The sequence below is a fragment of the Vanellus vanellus genome (genome assembly GCF_965231255.1).
Source record: "Vanellus vanellus genome assembly, chromosome: 1".
Classification (NCBI taxonomy): Eukaryota; Metazoa; Chordata; class Aves; order Charadriiformes; family Charadriidae; genus Vanellus; species Vanellus vanellus.
In genome coordinates this window covers 113,547,794-113,569,736 of record NC_138905.1, presented here as the reverse complement: position 1 = coordinate 113,569,736, position 21,943 = coordinate 113,547,794, and the positions used below count along the sequence as shown (strand labels likewise).

At 36.4% G+C, this 21,943-nt stretch overlaps 1 protein-coding gene across 2 annotated transcripts in view; it reads right to left on the bottom strand.

Annotated features, from left to right (window-relative positions):
* NCAM2 (neural cell adhesion molecule 2) overlaps positions 1–21,943 on the bottom strand; it is a gene marked incomplete at both ends in the record, with an annotated part of 318,048 nt that overhangs the window by 139,992 nt on the left and 156,113 nt on the right. The window contains 4 exons of one of the 2 annotated variants that reach the window (XM_082492362.1): positions 2,279–2,416; positions 9,730–9,873; positions 12,144–12,350; positions 13,188–13,262. In XM_082492362.1, the coding sequence (XP_082348488.1) occupies positions 2,279–2,416; positions 9,730–9,873; positions 12,144–12,350; positions 13,188–13,262 (564 nt within the window). The remainder of the gene's footprint in view (positions 1–2,278; positions 2,417–9,729; positions 9,874–12,143; positions 12,351–13,187; positions 13,263–21,943) is intronic. The other variant, XM_082492363.1, reaches the window with a different exon arrangement.

The following is a 21,943-nucleotide window of genomic DNA, read 5'->3' as shown; positions in this document are numbered from 1 at the left end:
ATGTTGTCTGTTTCACAGATAACTTCTTTCCCATCTGAAATTGCCTGGGCTACAAATTGGATATGGAAATACCATGTCCCCAGGGCAATGAACTTCTAAATTTGTGCGCAAATAATCTAGGCAAACAGATTTTAAAACTTCCTCTGCAAATTGACACAGTTTTCTTCTTTTTCATAAATTAGTAGGGAGAGGATTTGTGTTGCATTTCATGGCCTTCACCATCAATCTATTCAACACGGTCTCGCAACATTAACCAGAACACTGAATATCACTTTCAAAATACTTTTTTTTTTACAGGTTTTAGATTTTAAAACTATGTGCATGTGACCTGAGTCATAACTGCTGCTATGATCAGCTAGTTTGGACACTGGTATAGAAGAGAACGTACTCTACTACTGTCTCACAGAAACGCTCTCCATTTCATCTCTTCTTCCTGTTATTTACATCTCTCCCAGATGTGAATTAGCCAATGTTACGTCGAGCAGCTTAGCATCCAGATGGAGTGGAGAATGGAAGAATTATTTTCAAGATGCACCCCATTGTCTTTATTAATTCCTTCTCTTCAAAATGAGATACATCTCTACGACATTATCTTTATGTGTAGTTATAAGTGCCCACTAGCTTTGATTACCATCCAAAGTAATCCTTATTGGGGTGTTTGGGGTTTTTTTGGGTGGAAATGCAACCATGTAGCTTTTACTAGCCTACAGATTGCTCATTTTTTTTCCTTTTCTTTTCTGAATCCTATTCATTCATAGGTTTTCCTTTTCACCAAAGAGCACTACAATTTTTCTTTCAGATTTTTAATTTTGGTCTAAAAGTAATTTTGGACCAAGTTTAATACATTCAGCTTTATGTAGGAAAACCTATTTATGCCTATAAATGAAGCAGAAAATAGCTCTTAATTGATACCACCCTACATGAGCAACCATTCTTATTGACAGTCATGATAAATATGTGAAGAACGAAATTTGTGGATGTAATCCACCAATAAAAGATGTGAAGTCAGACTACGGTTGCAATCTGAAGGTTTAGGTCAAATACAGACTCAGCTCAACAGCACACAAATATCCGATAGAAGTGAAAGGTGTTCAGAATGTAGGTTCATATCCATGTACATAAATAGCAGCAGAAGAAATCCTGGTTCAACATTTTAAATGCTATCAGATGCACTGTTGCAAGTGTACATAACCAGGACTCAAGCTAATGCAGCACCACAATGCACAGAGAGGAAAGCAATTTGATGGGGTCTTCCTAGTGTGTAGGGCATGTACTGTTCTATTCTATCACAATTTGTAGGACAATCACCCATTTGGTTGCCACTGTCTGTATACTCTCTACCACCATCTACAGAATTCTCCTTCAAAGGTTGACTATATGGATTAAATAATAACTGTGCCAGAAGCTGCTCTTTCTCCTGAAATTAACTACAACTTCAACTTATGTAAAGACTTCCATAAATGGGGGTTTGCCAAGAAGGACCGGTCAAGGACAAGGACAAAGCATTTATAACTCAGAACCTAATAGGCACAATGGAAGTAGTTTCATTGAAAAACTGACATTAAACAGAATGCGTGGATAAAAAATGCCCTTTAGGAACCGTGTCCTTTCCAGACAAAATATGAAGAGATATTTATTTTTCAGCAGGTCAACCCTGGATTTAAGAGAGAGGTTGAGCTAAATGCTCCATCTCATCTTAATCCATCCATATTCCTTCTTAGAGGTTTATTATAAACTGATAAAAATGATAATGCCACTTTTCAGATAACTCATTATATATTTTACTCATGAAAATAAAATGTTAAAAACCTATAAGTAATACCGTTAATCTTAACAAAATGTATCTGTGACTTTTGGAACAGTTAATAAAATACGTTCAATGCACTGAAGGTGAATAACTGAAAAAAATCAAGGGTGGTATTTTAACAGTAAATGACAAAACACTGAAAAATACAGGCTGAACTGAACTACTATATATTATAATCTGAAAATCAAGTCTTGCAGTGATTGTCAGTGTTCTGTGATTGATTAAAAACAGTAATCCATCTTTTACATGTCTATATGAACTGATATTATGAAATGCAATGAATTCTATTTACACAGTATAGTAGATTTTTTTAAAATATTAAGCAATTACATTATAGGAAAACAATACTAAACAGACATGACAACTATATTAACCAGTTTAATCAGTATTTTTTACAAGACGATATATTTTAAAATAGGCTATGATAATCAAGTAAAGCAAGAAGTCAATTCAAAAACTTTTACTCCTTACCATTCACAATAACAATTATGTCCCGAAAGTCAATTTCTCCTCTGGCTTCCACTCTTCCTTCACATCTGTATACTCCTTCATCACTTTTATTGATGGTAAGAATTTGGAGGTTATTGTTTGCTAATACTGCAAATCGATCTAGAAAGGCAAGTAAGAAATTAAGCGGGGTTAGTAATCAAGACAACATGAGGAACGCTAACTTAAATGGGTAATATTTACGTACTTTCTCTGTACAATCAGAATGCTCATTGACAAAACATTTGTCAATTTAAAAGTAAAATGTCAGCCAAGAATTTTCTTTTTTTCCCACTCCAAAATACATTGCCATTTCCTAAAATTCAATCTGGATTTTCCATCCATAACTTCCTACTTACTCTCAGGAGTCATCAAATATAAGTTAAATTTATAAATTATTGCAAAATGAGTGGAACATTAATGAACACCTACACAAAATATCAAAAAGATTAAAGAGATGGAAAAAAGTTAAATTGAGTGATTTATAGTAAAATAAATTAGAAATGTTTCTTCCATCTCTATCTAGAATAACCAACTGTCTTTATGCCCATTTTATGGCACTATGCTTAATCATTTCTCAGCTTGCTTGCTCTCCTTCCCTCTTCCCATTCTTGTGTTCATTCATTATTCCTCAGTCAATGATCTCACCATAGTCTAACACTTCATAGAAATTGCTACAAAGATATAATCCAACAAACCACTCCACCTTCTACATAAACATAAACTGAAGTTCAATGCACCTTTTGAGTATCTTAAATTCATTGAAAAAATTAGATTCTGAACAAGTATGCATACACATTCCTGCACATGCAGCAGCAAAATAATAATCTGCAAGAGTAAACTGAATCTGTATTTAAGTTTTCTCTCCTTTCTGTCTGAACTAGTGTTATCAGGTTTACACGGCAAGATATCGGCAGCAGGAGGGCTGCAGGGGCAGTCTCTTGAGGAGAGGACAGGGTGTCCTGTGACAGACACAACTGGTTCCAACGAGCTCCAGCAGACCCACCGCAGGGCACGGCTGAGCCCCTTGGCCAAGGTGGTGGCACCTCTGGGAAAGCCTAAGAAAGAGCAGGATGCTGTGCTGTAACTGTGAGCGAGAGGAATGAGAAAAATGAGAGAAACAGCCCTGTAAGCACCAAGATGAGAGATGGTAGAAGGGGAGGAAGTGGTCCAGGCACTGGAGCAGAGATGCCCCTGCAGCCCCAGGAGAGAGCAGATAACCACATTGCCGTCCATGGAAAACCCCATGCTACAGCAAGTTTACCCTGAACAACTGCAGCCCATGGGAAGGACCCACATTGGAGCTGTTAAGGAGTGACCACAACCACCATTCCCCATCCCCTTGCACTGCTTAGAGCGGGGGAGGTAGAGGACTCGGCAACGTGAAGTGAGGGAAGTTGAGCCTGGGGATAAGGAGGGGGGACGTGTTGCTTTAATTTTGTCTCTGTGTTTCGCCATTCAACTCTCTTTAACTGGCAATAAATTAAAGTAATTTTCCCCAACTCAAATCCATTTTGCCTGTGCTGGTAATCGGTGAGCGATCTCCCCGCCTTTATCTCCAGCCACAAGCTGCTTCATCTCATTTTCTCCCCCTGTCCTGTTGAGGAGGGTAAGTGAGAGAGTGGCTGGGTGGGTGCCTGGAAGCTGGCCAAGGTCAACCCACCATAACTAGTCAATACTAATGGACTCTTGAGGAGAATTACTGCCTGCAGTCCACTGGATGTGGTTTTTGAAGAACCTGCATACTCGTTATTCAGCTGCCTCTTTTCTATTTCAACCAGTGTCATCCTTTCAGGGCGATAAGATTTACTAGCTTTCAGTTTTAACTAGCAACCGAGGGTCATTTTTCACTTTGCTTTCCTTTTTGATTCTGCTAGATTTTTAAAGCATGCTAGATTTCCCACAACACTGATATTCAAAAACAGTGATAAACAACACTTGGTAGGAAAGCTTTTATCTAGATATACAGCTGAGAGCCTTTTCATAGAAAGTAAGTGCACATATATTTACAAATAGAACAGCTTTTTATGCCATGTGGGTTCTGTTTGATCACCAAGAACTCGATCAGAAAAATGTAAAAAGAAAATTTAATTATGCTTCACCTGATAGAGGTTTACAGGACATCAGTGGCCTCAACACATTTATGCTAATTATTTCTAGTTTATTAAAGTCATGCTTGAACATTAATGGCATTTCACACACTACCACATACAAATTATATCATCTTTTTCTCTTCTGTACCTACACAAGTCCCAGAGAGCTCTGCTTCAAAATTTTGTGAAAAGGTGAGATCTAGTTCCTCCTTAAGAATTAGTAGCCATTTGTTTTTGTTTTGGTTTTGTTAACATAAATATTTAATGTGTGACATGAATAAGAGGACTGGAGATCACTTATTTCTTTATAATGCTGGAAAATGAGAGCTTATTTAGTAACAGGAAACAAAAACTGTAGGTGTTAGCTGGACATCTTTAACTTTCGTTGAAGAAAAAACATAATGGATACAGTAGGAGATATTCTCAAGAGTAAACTAAGTATAACAGAATAAAAACATTTGGGGTCCTTTTCCACTGCTAATACTGTCTACATACAGTCAAAATTAACACAGATCGTATTACAAGGAAACCTAAGAAATTGAATGTGAGTTGAATGTGTGACTTAGAAATCGTTGCTGTCCATGTTTTATCCTTTGGTAGGCTTGTGAAAGAATAGTTCAGGTCACTGTTAAAATGCCACTAAGTATACAATGACACTATTGTCATTCAGCAGGAATCAATTGTGCATAGACCAGCTGGGTCAACAAACGCCCTGAAATCTTGACAGGAGGGACTGTTTTTCAACCCAGTGATTTCTTCTTCTAGACCAAACCTAAGCACAGCATGTTAACCATCTAAAGCTAACAGTCACCTTTGCACATCAGTTTACACAAGTGTATTTAACAGATCTACATTGGCTCTGCAGAGCAATGGCACCACTTTTTCCACTACTGTAATTAGAACTGCACAAAATACTGACTTGAAGTGGGAAACTGTACCTCAGTAATGCAGTAATGTAATGTAGTACCTCAGTGTAATGTAGTTTCCCAGTGGAGAAGGACCTGGGGGTGTTTGTCAACAGCCAGCTGAATATGAGCCAGCAGTGAGCCCAGGTGGCCAAGTGTCCTGGTTCCGGCAAGGATGGGGTTAATTTCCAAGGAGCCGGCAGGGGAGGCACGTATTCCATACCACGTGACCCATGCCCCGCTATAAAAGCCAGTAACATCCTGGCCTGTGTCAGGAATAGTGTGGTGAGCAGGACTAGGGAAGGGGTTGTTCCCCTGTACTCAGCGTTTGTGAGGCCTCACCTCGAGTACTGTGTTCAGTTTTGGGCCCCTCAATACAAGAAAGACATTGAGGTGCTGCAGCGTGTCCAGAGAAGGGCCACAAAGCTGGTGAGGGGTCTGGAGGACAAGTCTTATGAGGAGCAGCTGAGGGAACTGGGGTTGCTTAGCCTGGAGAAAATGAGGCTGGGAGGAGACTTTATCACTCTCTACAACTACCTGAAAGGAGGTTGTAGAGAGGTGGGGGCTGATCTCTTCTCCCAAATAACAAGTGATAGGATGAGAGGAAACGGTCTCAAGTTACACCAGGGGAGGTTTAGATTGAACATTAGGAAAAATGTCTTTGCTGAAAGGGTTATCAAACATTGGAACAGGCTGCCCAGGGAAGTGGTGGAGTTGCCATCCCTGAAGGTATTTAAAAGATGTGTAGAGGAGACATGGTTTAATGGCCGTTTTTGGCAGTGTTAGGTTGATGGTTGGGCTTGATGATCTTCAAGGTCCCCTCCAACCTAGACAATTCTATGATTCTATGCTTCTATGAAACTATAATGCATGTAGAAAATTTTATCTTGTACACAACTGGATAGAAAATATTGAGGACTGGTCCGTCCTTCATGTTTCCTGTATGCACTGATACATTTTATTGTTTTACACTCTCAATTATGTAATTCTGTTAGGGTGTTTTGGTTTTTTTTCCCCACATAGCTATTTTTAGTATGTAAGATGATTCTCTTCAAGACCACAATTTATATATGATAAAAGGTTCTGGAGAACTATTAGAATTCACTTTTTGAAAATGCATCTAGTTACAATCCTAGGGAAATGCATGCTATCTTATGGTTGCTGTGGTCCATAAAAAAAACATTCTCTCTTATTCTGAAGGACTAGATAAGACAGACTTCAAATGAACCAGACTAACCCTCTAGATCATATTGAGTAGTCTGTGGCAAACCAATTCTGATTCTTCCTCAGTGCAATGTAGTCTCCGAGAACTGCTCCCCACCCCTGTCTACCAGCACAGGGGGCTGAGTACACAGGGAACAACTGGTCTTACTGATAAACACTGGGGCAAAGGCACCATTAAGTACCTCAGCCTTTTCCTCATCCTTTGTCACTGTTTCTGGCCCCGTCTACTAAAGGACAGAGATTATCCTTAGTCCTCCTTTTATTTTTAATACCATACCTGTGCTATGTTTATAGAAAACTGCTAATCTGATAGCAGACTTCTGAAATACCTTAATGATTTGAGCAGAGATAGAATAAAACATGCATATTTATACAGATAGTGGGTAATTTATATGTAGCATATTTGTATTAACAGTTGCAGCTAATCTTCTTCTATGGTTAAGTCCAACCAGAAACTAATACACAACTGTCTGTACATAGAATTTCTATATTTGCTTTAAGCACTGCAGAATATGTTGTATTCAATGTCCTTTGAAGCCTCAGAACTGTGCAAAAACAGAGCAAGCCACTTACAACTCCAGATAAGATCTGATCGAAGAAAACAGACCCATTCACTTTTATAGCTAATAAAATGTCCCTGACTTCCATACAATGGAATTATGAGTCATGACAATGCAGCTCTTGAAAACAACAGAGAAATTCTTAGAACAACCCCAGAAAATTATGCTTTCTATATTGCTCTATTAAACCTTAAGCATACAATGTAAGACCAGAAATGCTTTTGGAGGTCACTGTTCATCTAGTTTCTGGTTTGTTTCTTGTTTTTTTTTAACTGAAGAATGATGGACAGCCACTCACATCCTTGTTTACAGAACTCAAAAGAGACTGTAAATCTGAGAATGATCTAGCAATGGAGCAGATAAGGTATTGGGAATATACAGAAACTAATTCAGAATAGCGAGAGGCTATGTCACCTACATCTATTTCAGCTATAGGCCTACTACACAGCAAAAATCTTAGAATTTTCACTTCTGATTTTGTGCACAAGCCTTCTGGGAGAAAAAAAAAAAATCAGTCTTCTATTCAAATGGAATATACAAATATAGATACTAGTAACTGTCAAGAATTTGCGAAGCTGAAATAGTCAAAAGTTTGTGCTGCAAAAATCCTACTAGTTGTAACATATACAACATAAGAATGGTCAAGAATATAACAGAAAAGCCATGAAATTAAAGGAATGACATTATCTTATGTCTTCCTATTATACCATTGCTAGAACGCTTAAAATAGGACCTGTTTTCTCACGCCCCACAAATAAGCTGCAATATACAATTCAGTTTCGATATGAAATTATTCAGTATTTTAGCTTACTATGAATTAAAATTCAACAAGAATAATATTTTTTTATACAGGCACCCTTTAGAGTATGACAGACAAATTTGATGTTATTTAATTTTAAATCATGCTAAAAAATTACAGGTACAGATCCTTCACTGAAGATTTTGAAGCTGGAAATGTAATGCAAAACAGTCTTTTTATTTAACAAGGCATGAAAAAATTTCTTAACAGTAAGACTTTGGGTATATTCTTTTTCCGCCTCCATTATAAACACATATAGACATTGCAAAACTCACAAAGATCATAATGCCCTATTTTTAACTTATTTAAAATCTCACTTCCTCCCAGTCATGACTGGGATCTTATTTGGATACTAGTCCAGATCAGAACATAAGGAAAGTATTGTGCTATTTAAATTATAACTGGTTTTTATTGTTTTACCTTTTCACATTGTAAGCACTGTGAAAGAAAATGGTTAAAAAGACAAATTTACACTTTGAAATTTAAAAACTTAGAATCTTCATAATATGTGATTTTGGAAAAGAAAGGAAACATTGCTTTATTTCCTTTTCTAATCCTACACCATCCAGACTGTTTGGAAAAACAAATAAAATGGCAATAATAAAAAATTTTGAGAGAGACCTTTGAGGCACTTTTACTTTTTCAAGCTCTGAGCTGCATCCTTGAGAAAGACTTTTTGCTAAATTGCCAAATCTTGTTTTGTTTTCAGAGTTCTTGTTTTTCAAAATCTTCTACATCTCACCTACATTCACTGTTTAATTATGTATATCAAAATTGCAACTCTTTTTTCTAAGGGTAGAAGTTTGCTGTTTCTTCTTAGTGTTTGTGTTTAGATGCCAGAAGGGATAGGATATACTAAATAAGAAAGTTGTTTGATCAAAACTTTCTTTCACAATGGAGAGGAGTCTGAGTCCAGAAATGTCAAACAAGCTTTTTTTTCCCCAGCAACCGCTCCACATTTGTTTATGTGATTTCATAAGAGATCAAACATAACATTCATTTTTCATTTTGAAATAGAAATAATATTTAATTATTAAGAACAAGAATTCTACACTACAACCTTGAGTTTTAGTAAGTGCAGAGATAAAGGCTGATAAGAAGAGGGATAAGGTGGTTCACCAACAACGTTAGTTCCACTTCCAGAAAACGCGAGAAGTCTTGTTTTCCATAGAGGCAAAGAAAACTATTGAGACAGCACTGAAAAAATGGTTCACAGTTTTTCAGGGGGTAAATCACACAAATTCTATGTGCCTAATTTAATTGTCTCTCTACAGCCTTAGAACTTGGATGTGGGGAAGGTAGAATTCATCTTCACCTAAATTTATCAGTCTAGCTGTTAGGGAATCTAGCCTAAACAGATTGCTTATACCCCAAGTTGTTTGTAACTCAAGGGGGAGCTTACACTCATGCAAGTAAAATCTCACAATAGTGCAAAAAGCCTATCCACCTGAAATGCTCTGACCTAACGTGCAAGTATATCGAACTCAGTGCAATGCTTGCTCAGTGTCATAGCTTTGTGTGCACTGTGAAGTTTATCTGTGTGTGTTTAAAAATATGTTCGACTCCTACATACATGGCAACCCAAGAAGAGTTCCTGTGAAGGAGCTCCCAGCAAACTTTTGGGCATTTGGACCCTCATGTTACATCTAGACAAAGCTTCCAATTGGAAAAAATGGTACATGAAGGAAACCATTGCATATGGATTCTCTTTAGACCACAGAACCGGGTTAAATTCTACTTAAACTGATGAGCTAACCAAAATCCATGTTCCACTATAACGTGATTAGTCTTCTTTTACAATAATATTTTAACATTAATTAGAATGTATAACTTAAAGAGTTACCAAAATACTAACTGTCAGCAATAGTTGTGACTTCCTCATTCCGATACAACCAGCTGACAATGGGGGCAGGCGAACTAGTAACACGGCAAACGACTTCTGCATCTTCTCCCTGCCTGAACTCTTGTGGAGATACTATGTCTCGGAAAGTGAGCTTTTCTGAAAAGGAAGAAAGCAGAATAGAGTGAGCATTTTCCAGATCATTTAGCATTAAAATTATGCATGAAACCAAATCAGATAAAGATGATTATTAAGACTTCTCATTGTGATAATACAGAATTATTTCCATAATATAATTTTCCCAGATAAGACTCAAATGGACCTGGTCACGTGACTTCCACTTTGTTAGTAGAAATGATTTTACAATCATTTTGCATTATGAAAATCTTTGTTTTATTTATATAAACTAAGCATGTTTTATAAATACATTTTTCATTATTTTCAAAGTTCCAGAGTCCAATTTTTTTAGAGGTCTATACATTCAGGTTAACAGTCTATTTACTCTCTTGTGCATTTTATTCCTCATTATTTTATTATTTAATTAAAACCTCATGGTTTTATTCCATCAAAACTTCCACCAAAATCACCAAAATTATTTGGAAAAGTCTTATTAAAAGGGTGGAAATTCAGCCTCACTGACTGTGAAAACCATCAGCTGAGTACAACATAAAAACCTAAAAGCCAGTGGGAAACTATATGGAGAAACTAAATATCACTAAGTCATAAGAATTTGTACCATTTTTTTTTGAGGAAATAACAAGATTTTTTTAGGCCTGATGAGGCTTTTAATTATTCCAACCCCAAATAACTAAACTCGATATTTAATTTTATTAATGGGTTGAATCAGTTTAGTATTATTAGAATTTAGTTTTAGAAATCTGAGGTGCCATTAATCCATCATCTCATACATGATATAACGGCAGGAACGAATTGCCTAGAAAAAAATTCTGGAAGACTTTCTTGCACACAGAAGAAAAAAACTGACCTGTGTTCTCCAGGATCAAGGACTCTCAATTACATTTCAAAGGACACTTTGGAGGACATAAGTCAGAGATGCAACTCCACCTCCACCTTTTTGCATTGATGAGTGCAGGCTCAAATAATCCACACGGTACCCATGGCAGAGGGAGCACACTTTTGTTATATCCATCTCTTATATAATCTTACAAAGTATTTCTATGAAATATTTGAAGTATTTGACCATATGCGAGTCAAAAAAAAAAAAAACTCTCACAGATGTCAGTGAGTACTAAACCAGACCCTAGGAGTACAGTGTATCCCATTTTTTCCTTACAATGCTTCACAAATACGAATAAAGAAACTTTCATATGTCAGTTCCCACAAACCTTCACATTTCTTGTGTAGGTCTTTGGGTTTATCTAACCTCAGAATTATTAAAATTACCACATACAAACACTTCAAAAGATTTCAACCTTGCTCAGCAGTCTGCTAATGGCATGACTGGCAGTTTTAAGCATACAAATGAATTCCACAAAACGAAATCTTTTGAAGTTCCAGCTTTCAAGCCATCATGTAATCTCTTGTAACTGCCATCACCACTTTAATGGTTGTTTTGTCAATAGATTTTTTTTAAATTGTATGTCTTTTGTTATCTGACTTATCTGTACCTTTCAGAAGCAGTGCTTTATGATTCTACTTTGTATTTTCTATCTCATTGCAATTCCTCAGAGCTCAGTCCACCCACAAACTGTTTTTTAATGAATATTAAAAAATACGCTCTACTGAAATTAGACAATAACTCAGCTGAAATGTTGCTGTCATATGTCCCACCCTTTCACCAACAAAGATCTTGCCTTACATCTTCACACTGTACTTCTTCAACGTATTAATTATTTAAGTAAATTGAAAAAAAAACAACCAAACCTCTCAGAGAATATATTACCACAATAGTATATATTTACTTTTCAAATATACTCCTCAATTAGTTGTTTGTAATTGAAATGCATTTTGGTTGCCTATCACATTAAGCTTCAATGCTTTACAGCAAAATTCCAGTATAAGTCCAAAAACAGGGAAAGACTGACAAAAAAATAACTACTTCAGTCTAAACTTTCGACTTCCTGCACTTTTATTTATGCACATATTTTTTAATAGGTGGTAGATGTATTTGTTGAATTAGGTTGACATAACTTTTTTCTCGTATTTCCTCTTTTCCTTGAAGGGCACACAGCACACCCGTATAAGATGGCATTCTAAGATACAAAGGAAAAATGATCTACAATATTACAAAGTGACCATGCATTTCATTTAAGTCATCTTCAAAACATCCATTAATTAAACTGCAGGAGATGCAATTATTTGGAAGATAAGGTTCAGAGCCTGGCAAGGTATTTTGACAGGCTTTACTTTCTCAATAGCAGTGGCTTTTAAAACATAGTCTTTCATTTGTTAATTGATATTTTACTTACGGTAAATCTCCAAAACAACAGTAGCTTCTTGAGTTTGTCCTTTAGCATCTGTTGCTTGACACCGATATATACCAGCATCTTCTATATTTGCATTATAAATGGTTAGACGTGATCGAACACCTTCTTTCTGAACAACCACTCTTTGACTAGAAACAATCTTCTCTCCTTGTGGATTGTACCAATCTATGCTGTCAGGCTCACCAATGGCTAAAAAAACAAAACAAAACAAAACAAAACAAAACAAAACAAACAAAAACAAAACAAAACAAACAAACAAAAAAAAAACCCAAAAAACAATCTAACATTAGAAGTTCAGGTAGAAATTATGCAACACATAGGCCTACCCAATGCACAATGTCTATGTAATGCCAAAGAACTGCTAAATTACAAGTTGTGAGAAAATCTGTAGAAATATAAGCACGGCAAAACTGCAGGCAGATGTATGATCATTGAGACAGGATAACCAGTAGCTCAAGAATTCAAGAGGGGAAAAAAATGAAACACAAAAAGGTATAAAGTCCTAAAGGAAAGAAACAGGCTGTTTAGCAGTCACTGGATCAACAGGTCAAGTCATCAATCAGCTGGGCTGCCAGTGTAGTCAGGCCACGTGTCATTGTCAATGGAAGATGGCAACTCAGCAACATCAAGGATACACATCAGGCAGCTGCAAATGCAAACCCTTCTCCTCCTGACTGACATCTGCCTCACCAGAAGACTCTTTGGGTGTCTCATTAGGTTGGAGAGGATACTTAAGCTTAGCCTAGTAGCTTATTTAACTAAAGAAGCATCCTAACAGATACAAATTACCTGTACTGCTACGGACAATTTAAACAGTGATTCCAAGTGTGAAATGAATAGTTTCTAGACTGGAAATGTAATGCCAGTGATGATCTACTATTTATCACAATTCTCAAAAGTCATTGTGACTATAGAAAAATACGCTAATCTAAGTTAATATTGTGAATCAATTAATTCAATTTCAAATTATGTAAAGGTTGAAAATCTAACAAAAAATACATAGCTACAAGTAAAATTAATACATACCTGTGCATGTGAAGAATTTGGATTCACCCACACTGAGCTCAACTTTGCTAAGTGAAATTGTAACTTGAAGTAGAGCTGAAAAACATAAAGTAGGTTGTGAATACATTTTGGCATTTATCAGTTTAAATTTTATATTTTCAGTTTTTGTGTTTTCTCATTCTCTACTATAGAGCCTGTTCAACAAATCTGAAAATTTTCAGCTTAACATTTTATCTTTTGAACTGGAGTATATAGAGAGGTGGAGAAAACAAAATAAAGAAAAGATATTAAGTGAAGAATAACAGCCTCACATCCTGAGACTGAGGACAAAATTAAAGAAAAAAAGAAAAATGGATAGAAATACACACAAAAGTAAAACCAAAAGCTCAACTAGAATAAAGTGGCTGGGAATGCTCAGCATAGACTGACCAAGGGTAAATCATGCCTGAACAACCCCACTGCCTTCTAGGATAAAATGATTAGTTTTGTGGATGAGGGGAGAACAGTGGGCGGTAACTGCCTTGACTTTACCAAGGCTTTTGACACTGCCTCCCACAATATTCTTGTATTCAAGAGTATTGGGTATAAACAGCAAGAAGCAGGGGATGGCTGAAGGGGTGGCTTGTGTGGGAGGGAGGTCAGGGGTCGCGCTGTGACAGACACAGCCAGTTGTAGCTGGCTCCACAATGGACCCACTGCATGACACAGCTGAGCCAGCTGGAGGACTTTGTGGCACCTCTTAGAACACCAAGATGGGGACAAGAAGGCCAGAGTAATAGGAAGTGCTCCAAGGCACAGTTGGTAACATCCCTGAAGGGACTGTGGCCCATGCATAAGTCCATGCCAGAGCTAGTCCACTCCCCAAAAAGATCACGGCCTGTGGATAACCCACAAAGGAACAGAGGAAATGAGTTAGGCAGAAGAAGCGATAGAAGAAAAGAGTAAGAAAGAAGGAATGGCCAAAAGAAACCACTGTCCTCAACCCAGCCTCCTGCATCAGCCATCACCTCACCGAAGCGACTGAGTGTAACCTGCATTGATGGTGATAACAAGGGGAGTGGAGACTAAGAATGGGGAAGGAAAGGTATCTGAAGCCTGGGAAAGGGGAATGTGTTTCCCCTAAGTGCTTAAGTATTTATCTTCTTTGCTTCTCAATACTCAAATTAGTAATTAAATATTTATGTTAATGGTTGATAAACAAAGTTAAATTCCTCAACTACATTCTGTTTTGCCCACAACAGTAATTTGCATGCTATTCCTATCTTTAACCTGACCCATGAGTTTTCTCACTCACAGTCTTATTTTCATCCCTGTATTTTTAGGGGTGGGGGGGAGTGAGCAAGTGGCTGCCAGCTGACGCCAACCCACCACACAAAGTTGGGGTGTTACAGTCTGGATGAACAAACAGCCAGGCTGGTAAAAACCTAGTTGGGTGGTTTGGCTTGGAAGGCAGTGGCTAATGGGTCATACTCTACCTGGAGACCAGTAACAAGTGGGGTACTGTAGCGTTCTGTCCTGGGATCTGCCCTATTTAAGACCTTTATTGCTGATGTGAAGGAAGTAATTGACTTAGAGAGAGTGGGAGAATGTATCAACAGGAACACCATGACATTCAAGAAGGATAAATGTTAAGTTCTGCACCTGGGAGAGGAATAACCTGTTGGGAGTCATACAACTGGTGAGGAGAGGCTGGGGAAAGCGAGGCTTGTTCCATCTGCAGAAGAGAGTGCTGCAGGGGAACCTAACAGCCACCCGCCCACACCTACTGCGAATTCAAGAAGACGCAGACAGGTTCTTCACAGTGGTTTATGGCAGATAGACAAAAGACAAGTTGAAAGAAAAAGAGAGGTTCAGGCTGAGCATAAGGAAAATCTTGTTCATGATGCGGAAAGTCAGAAAGTGGAGCAGACTGCCCAAAAAAGGTTACGCAATCTCTGTTCTCTCAGGTTTCAAGAGCTCACTGGATAAAGCCTTGAACAATCTTGTCTGTCTTTGTAACTGACCATGCTTTGAGGAGGAGGTTGGACTAGAGACCTTCTTAAGACCCTTCCACCTTGAACTATCTTATGGTCCCATGACCCTATGAATAACCTACACAACACAGCCAGTATTATTGGTGAAGGGCTTATTTATGCAAAATAGCTATTTTCTCTTCGATAATAACAATTCCAGCATTATCATCACCCTAAGTAGCTTTTTAAAAACCATTACCTTACAAAATTGGACAATAAATGTTCACAAACCAATAACAAGGATAGAGAGTCAAGTTAATTTCAAGCTCTAATCAAGAAAGGAAGAAATCAAACAGACAAAAGGAGGACTTATTTTTTAGAGAAGAAAATAATCAAAATTTTCATTCAGCATTATACATAGTACAGAACTGGGGTGTATCTGAAGTTTTAAAAAAATACTGTTTCAAGAATCTGGGGTTTTAAGTCTTGAAATATAATAATTATACTCTATACTGTGTATGTGGAAATATTTCACCTTTTTGAAAACTGCAACACAAACTACAGTGTATACTGAATATCCCAAGCTTACTAGATTCCTTTTACATAATTGGTACGAAAGTCCAACAGTACAAACATCTCTAGAGGTGGGGAGTATTACACTCCAAACTAACTTTTCAGTGTGACCAATTTCACTCGTGAATATATTAGAACTTTAAAACCTGCTAAAACCCACAATTATTTGGTTCTGTTGAAAATAACAATTAAAGGTGAGCACAGAAAAAAAACATTATCTAATGATGATACGATATAAAAATAATTATCTAATGATATCTATTATTACATACATAGTAATGTGGCAATTATTACAATACAGAGAAAAGTGTCATGAAATAGATTTGATATTAACTGTTGTACTTTCATGTAATCGGCCTGGATAAGCAAGAATTAGACTAGATTTGAATTTTTTGTTCAATAGTCATATCAAAAGCCAAACCAAAAAAAGGCAAAGAAAATGGATGATTACTTCAGTATCAGTTTGCCAAACTAAATTTAACAGAATTGGGTATTTTTAGAAAAAAACAAAACAAAACAAAAAAAAAAAAACAAACCCAACGTCTGTACATTAAGTAACATTTTTTTTTATGAGGTTATGCCCTGAATTGTGGATACTCTTCCTGAGGAGATCATCACAATTGGACTTACTTTTTTTTTTTTAAATTATTATTAAAATTTTATACCGTCTCCATAAGAAACCACAAAAAGCCCCCAAGAACACATCCTACTTCAGGCAAAACTGTGTGTTCTCTGCTGACATCAAAACTTGTCAGTCCACAAAGATGGTCAGGAAAAGGGCATGACTACCTAGGGATCAGGAAGAAACTGAAATGGACTGTAAAAATGTTGAATATAGTACCGGCGCAGGTACTTGCAATAGCACGGAACACAGTGAAGGTTCCTTTAGGACACATGCAAAGCGCTGACTGAGAAAGAGACTCATTCTCATCTATGGTTTTTATGTCCATGGTACCAGAAGCATAGGACAAGCTTAAGTGTAGGAAAGGAAACGAGTTTCAGACAAAGTTTTATTTTTGTTGTAATAAATCATCCAGAAGGCTACTCAAAGCCTCATTTCTTTACTTACCTCTCAGGGTAAGCTTCACTTTTACCTCAGGACATATAACTGCTGGTTGGAAACCAAGGTACTAATAAATTCAGAGGTTGGGGAATTTCAAGAGATTAGAGTCCAGACGTTTATTTCAAATCACAGACTCCCTTTTAAGCTCCTATTCCACCACTTGTCTGGTACTATATTTTTTTATAGAGTTTGTAGCCTTGTAGGGTTGCTTCAGGAATATATACATTAGCATTTCAGCTGTATTGCTTCAAGGACAATTTCATTGCTCAGTTCTAATAACAGTAACAACTGACGTTGAACTATGTAAATGCAGTATATTAAGTAATAAATGTCAGGTAGAATGTAAGGAACTGCACGATGAGAGGTGAAAAGCAAAGTTAGAGAATATTTTTCCTTCATCAATGAAACAGATATCTGAGACTGTAACACAGTTTTGGCAAAAGGCCGAACTCGATTTAAAATTCTTAGCATAAGTGCAATTATAAACTCTGTGGAGACATGCTAGCTATATCTCTGAAACCAAAAGGAAATAGTATTTTCTACATATGGTGCTTTAATAGTTACAAAATAGAAAAATATCCAAAAAGAAACCATATTTTCTACATATGGTACTTTAATATTTACAAAATAGAAAAATATAAGACCATCTGTCCAATTTTTCCAGCCTCATCGTTTTCCTAGCTCCGCTTCATGTAAATAGAAAAATACTGCTTTATGCAAACTAGAATGAAAAATACTGCCTAAGCGATTAATCTACCAATCTGTGCTTATTAGGTAGTCAGGCAAATAGTCCAGTACTAAGCTAGGAGAAGGCTCACTCCTCACTTACCGAAAGTAAAATATTGCAAAAAGATAACGTATCCACAAAGTTTTACATTACTTCCAAATTTATTTCAAGAAGAACTACAATAGGTTATTACAAGCTCTGATGAAGATGGAACGCAACGTAAACACAAATCAAGTTACTGCTGTGCACTAACAGCTAACCAGATTACTATAAAAGGGAGGTTTTTGTACCAGATTGATCTGAAGGTCTTTGAATACACAGGTGAATACATGTTTTATCAGAACAGTGATGTTCAAGAAATCAGTAAAGGCTGTGTCTGGCTATGTTAAAACAAGCCCAGAAATGAATAGTAGTTTCTTGATAGATCTGACAAAATGCTGCCTCTTCCCATGTTTCCAAGGATATTACCTAACTAGCTATAAATAAATGGCAAGATCTAGAAGAACACTTCAGGTAGAACACTGTGGAATGTAATGCTACTGTAGTACAGCTGTTCTGGGAAAAGGTGAAGTCAGTCAGGGTTTCACTCAGTCTTCAGTACATGTGCAATTTTATAGCAAAAAAAAAAAAAAAAACAACAACCCCAAAAAAACATTATTAGCACTAGGTGATATAACCAAACCCTTCCCTTTTCATCATAGTCATTATAGAAGAATTATCATCAGCTGTACTACACTAAGAGGATTCTGTTGAATTATTCCTTAATGGGTTTAAAAATCACTTAGGAACATAAGTAACAGTAGCAATAAGAGGTCCATTTGTTCTGTTAAATACGGAGACAGACAACTATTCATAAGACCTAATATTTAGTGGACTAATTGATTTCAGTCCCGTTTGCACTAGTGTCCTTCACATTTCAGAACGAGCATCACAAACCTGCCATAGCTCTGTCTACAGAGAAGATTACCTAATGTAACAGAAGTGAGGTGTCACCAATGAGAGCTTAGAAAAAGTGTAACAGTAACTCTCATATGTACTTCTATTGTCACTCAGCAATATATTAAAACATATTAAATGCATATATTATACAAATGCATATTTAAAACATACATATAAATTATATAAGATACTAAAAAGGAAAAGAAGACAATCTCTGAATAAAATCCGAATAATATTAGGTAAAGCTCTGCTCCAACTAGTAACTGCATCCAGCATCTTCTTGATAATTCCATTTCTTAAAAAAACATCCAAACACTCCAAAAACCAGAAAAGATTCTTTTTGTTTATGTTGAAAAGTATGACACCACGCAGATACCAAAAACCAAAACATACCATATTCTGCCCCAGTTTCCAGAATGTAAATTTGATACAATACAGTTGAACAGTTTTATGCAACGTCAGTAGATTTGAATGCATTTTAGAATTTACTTTTGGGCAATGAGACAGCACTCCGCTGTGGAGAGGTCTTTCTAAATCTGTTGGGTTGCAAACCTACTGAAAGGGAGACGGCAATGTGAAGGCAGTAAAAAGGAAAGGACACAACTATAAAGACAAAACAAGGCATAGCTTGGGATCAACATGGAACTAAGAAGAGAGGTGACAGCTACAGGAGCTAATTCAGATGGCTTTGGCAGTGGCTTCTGAGAAAAAGCAGCAGACCGCAAGATATAGCCGAGAGAAGGACTGTATTCTTTGTCAAGGTCCTAATTCTGTTTAGCGTTAAGTTCTCTGACCGTAGTTATACCCTGGGCTGTCAGTACGCTCTGACTTCATGTAGGAAGTAAACTTACCTGGGTGACGTGGTTTTGCTTTCAGTAAATGATTACACTAGTATTTAATATTTAATATGCTCAGAAAACTTGGTTTCATTATTCCCGAGCATGAAGAAATTAGTAAGTTTTTAATTGGTATCAAATTCAATCTCAGAACAACTATTCACCCAGCTAATCTTTTTTCCCTTTGTTATGCAGGTTTCTGAGAATATTCTGTTTAAATCCACTGATTCCCAGATAAAAGTGAATAGGCTTTGAATGAAAATTACACTAACGCAATCTTTGCAGAAATGGATTCTCTTTTAAATTTCTAATATTTTCTATTTTTAATATACTTCTAAACAGCAAAAAGGGTGCTTTGTTTTGTTTTTAAATGCTATACTTTACACCCATTTGGACTCCTAAGCTGAAATGAGAAAATGGAAATTATTAAACGTACCCTGAACTTGTGAAGTATCAGACAGTTCAAGGGCATTTTATTTCAGGGCAAATGCTTTTTTAGGTTCTTTTTAAAAATCTCAATCAGTTAACTTTTTTCAACTATTAATTCAGCAAAGTCAGAAATACAAAACCATTATACAATCCATAAAGTTACAGTTCGGTAAGTGAAAGTCTGATTTGAGCTGTTTCCATGAGTAATCAAACAACCAGGAACCATACACTTCTGCCCTAAGTAATTCCATTACAACAACAGTACAAAATAGAACTGTATTAAAGTCTGTTAAGCTATTTGAACTCCAGAGATGGAATCGCCAAATGGAATTCATGTTCAGAGATACCATAAGTCACCTAAGGTACTATTTTTTTTTTTTCCCTATAGACAATGAAGAAGACTCCAACACTGCAGACCTTTGAAGAAGGAATGGCATGCAGTCAGCTGTTACACATAAAATGACCATTAAAGCTAATGGCATCATTACTAAAATTATCATCATTAAACAGCAAACCAACAATAAAATGCTAGAAAAAGTAGGATTTTACCACATACTGTCACATCTCTCTTATGTTTAAGTGAACTGTCTACTGAGAAGAAATCCTATCATCTGCATACCCGCTAAAAAGGAGATGATAGTCTTGTTGAGCTTGTAAAGTTTCTGAGACTTGAGGTGTTTAAAAACACTTTACATATTTGTAATCCTTTGGGATTAAAAATAATGCTAAAGAATATTTTTTTCCTCTGTGTGTGGGAACCTGTAGTGAAAATTTAATCCAAATAGTCTATTGAAACGTAAATCACTTAACATTTTATCATTCAAATGTACTCCTAGATTTTTTTCTCCACTTGTTTTAGCAGTTTAATAAACTACAGAAAGTTTTCTATTCAGACAGTATTCTAATATCCTGTAAGCACTATAACATCATATTATTCTTTTTTTTTCTTATGAATATAGATATATTAACTGGCCTAATGATAGCCTGTCTTCAATTCAACAGCCTTGAAAAGCTTGCCTGCAATTTGCTGTGTAGAAATATCTGAAAGACAAACTGCATCTGCAAAGCCAATAAACAAAAAAATTAAAGTTATGGAGGTTGGCTACTTTTCAACTTTGTAGTGGTAGGCTACTACTGAATCGTAAAGCATCTCTTCTCCAGGGTATGACTGTACTGAGAGGTGTTCGCTACGTTTTTAATTGTTTAACATCAAGTTGCACGATTAATTAAGTAGTTCAGTCTCACTGAACGTTCCATTTCATCACATTAGTGTTAATTTGGATTTGTCAGTAGGAAATACAGTCCTGATAGAAAGTTCCAAGGTTTTATTTGAATCATTATGGATTCCTTGTTGAATTTCTGTCTTATAGAATACAGAGTGGTTCCTTTTTAGGTAGACAGAACAGTCTTTGTGTCGTCATGAATTCATTTCCTACATCTGTTGAAGTGTCATTTTCCCTGATGAGAAGAGCTAGAAGTAGCACAAAGTTCAAACTGCCTTCTGGGCCATAACAGATGTTATAGGGGTGAAATGCATGATGCAAGAGAATCAATACGATCCAATTTTGTGCAACAATGGCACAAATAATGAAACATAGTCAGAAAATCCAATGTTAGATATTCTTTCCTACGACACTTGCAGCAGAAACAGTAAAACAGACAAGATATTACTATCCGAACAGAGACAGTATACAACTGTAAATCAGGACATTGCTTAAACAAAGTATGCTTGTTACAGCTTAACTCACAGGACTTACCTCAAACATGTTACTCACTACTGCCTCCCCCTACCGGAGGAAACTATAGTTTAGAAATAAACATACGTGTATAAACATCATGAGTTTTATGGATATTTCCATGTGGGTTAATATTGGAAGTTTTAGTCAATATTTAATCCATATGTGTATTTTCTAATCATGGCGTAGAAGCTTATCACAGAAAATCAAGATTAAAAGATAACCAAATTAAAAAAAAAAAAAATCAAACCCCAAAAAATCCCAAACCAACAAGATATCTAACTTTATTCACTTCAAGATTGTTTTTGGCAAGAAAGATTTTCTGTAAGTGAAAGGCATGAATTTTGGAGGACTTTAGCTATAAAATGGGTTCTGTCAGGCGTGACATGACCCAGCTATTTAATTCTATTAAAGTTATTCCAGCTAAATTCAGTAGAGCTTCTTATCATGAATGAAAAAATCAATGAAGTTTAAAATTCACTGCTTAATAAAATATTACACTATTTCCACTGTAGAGAAACA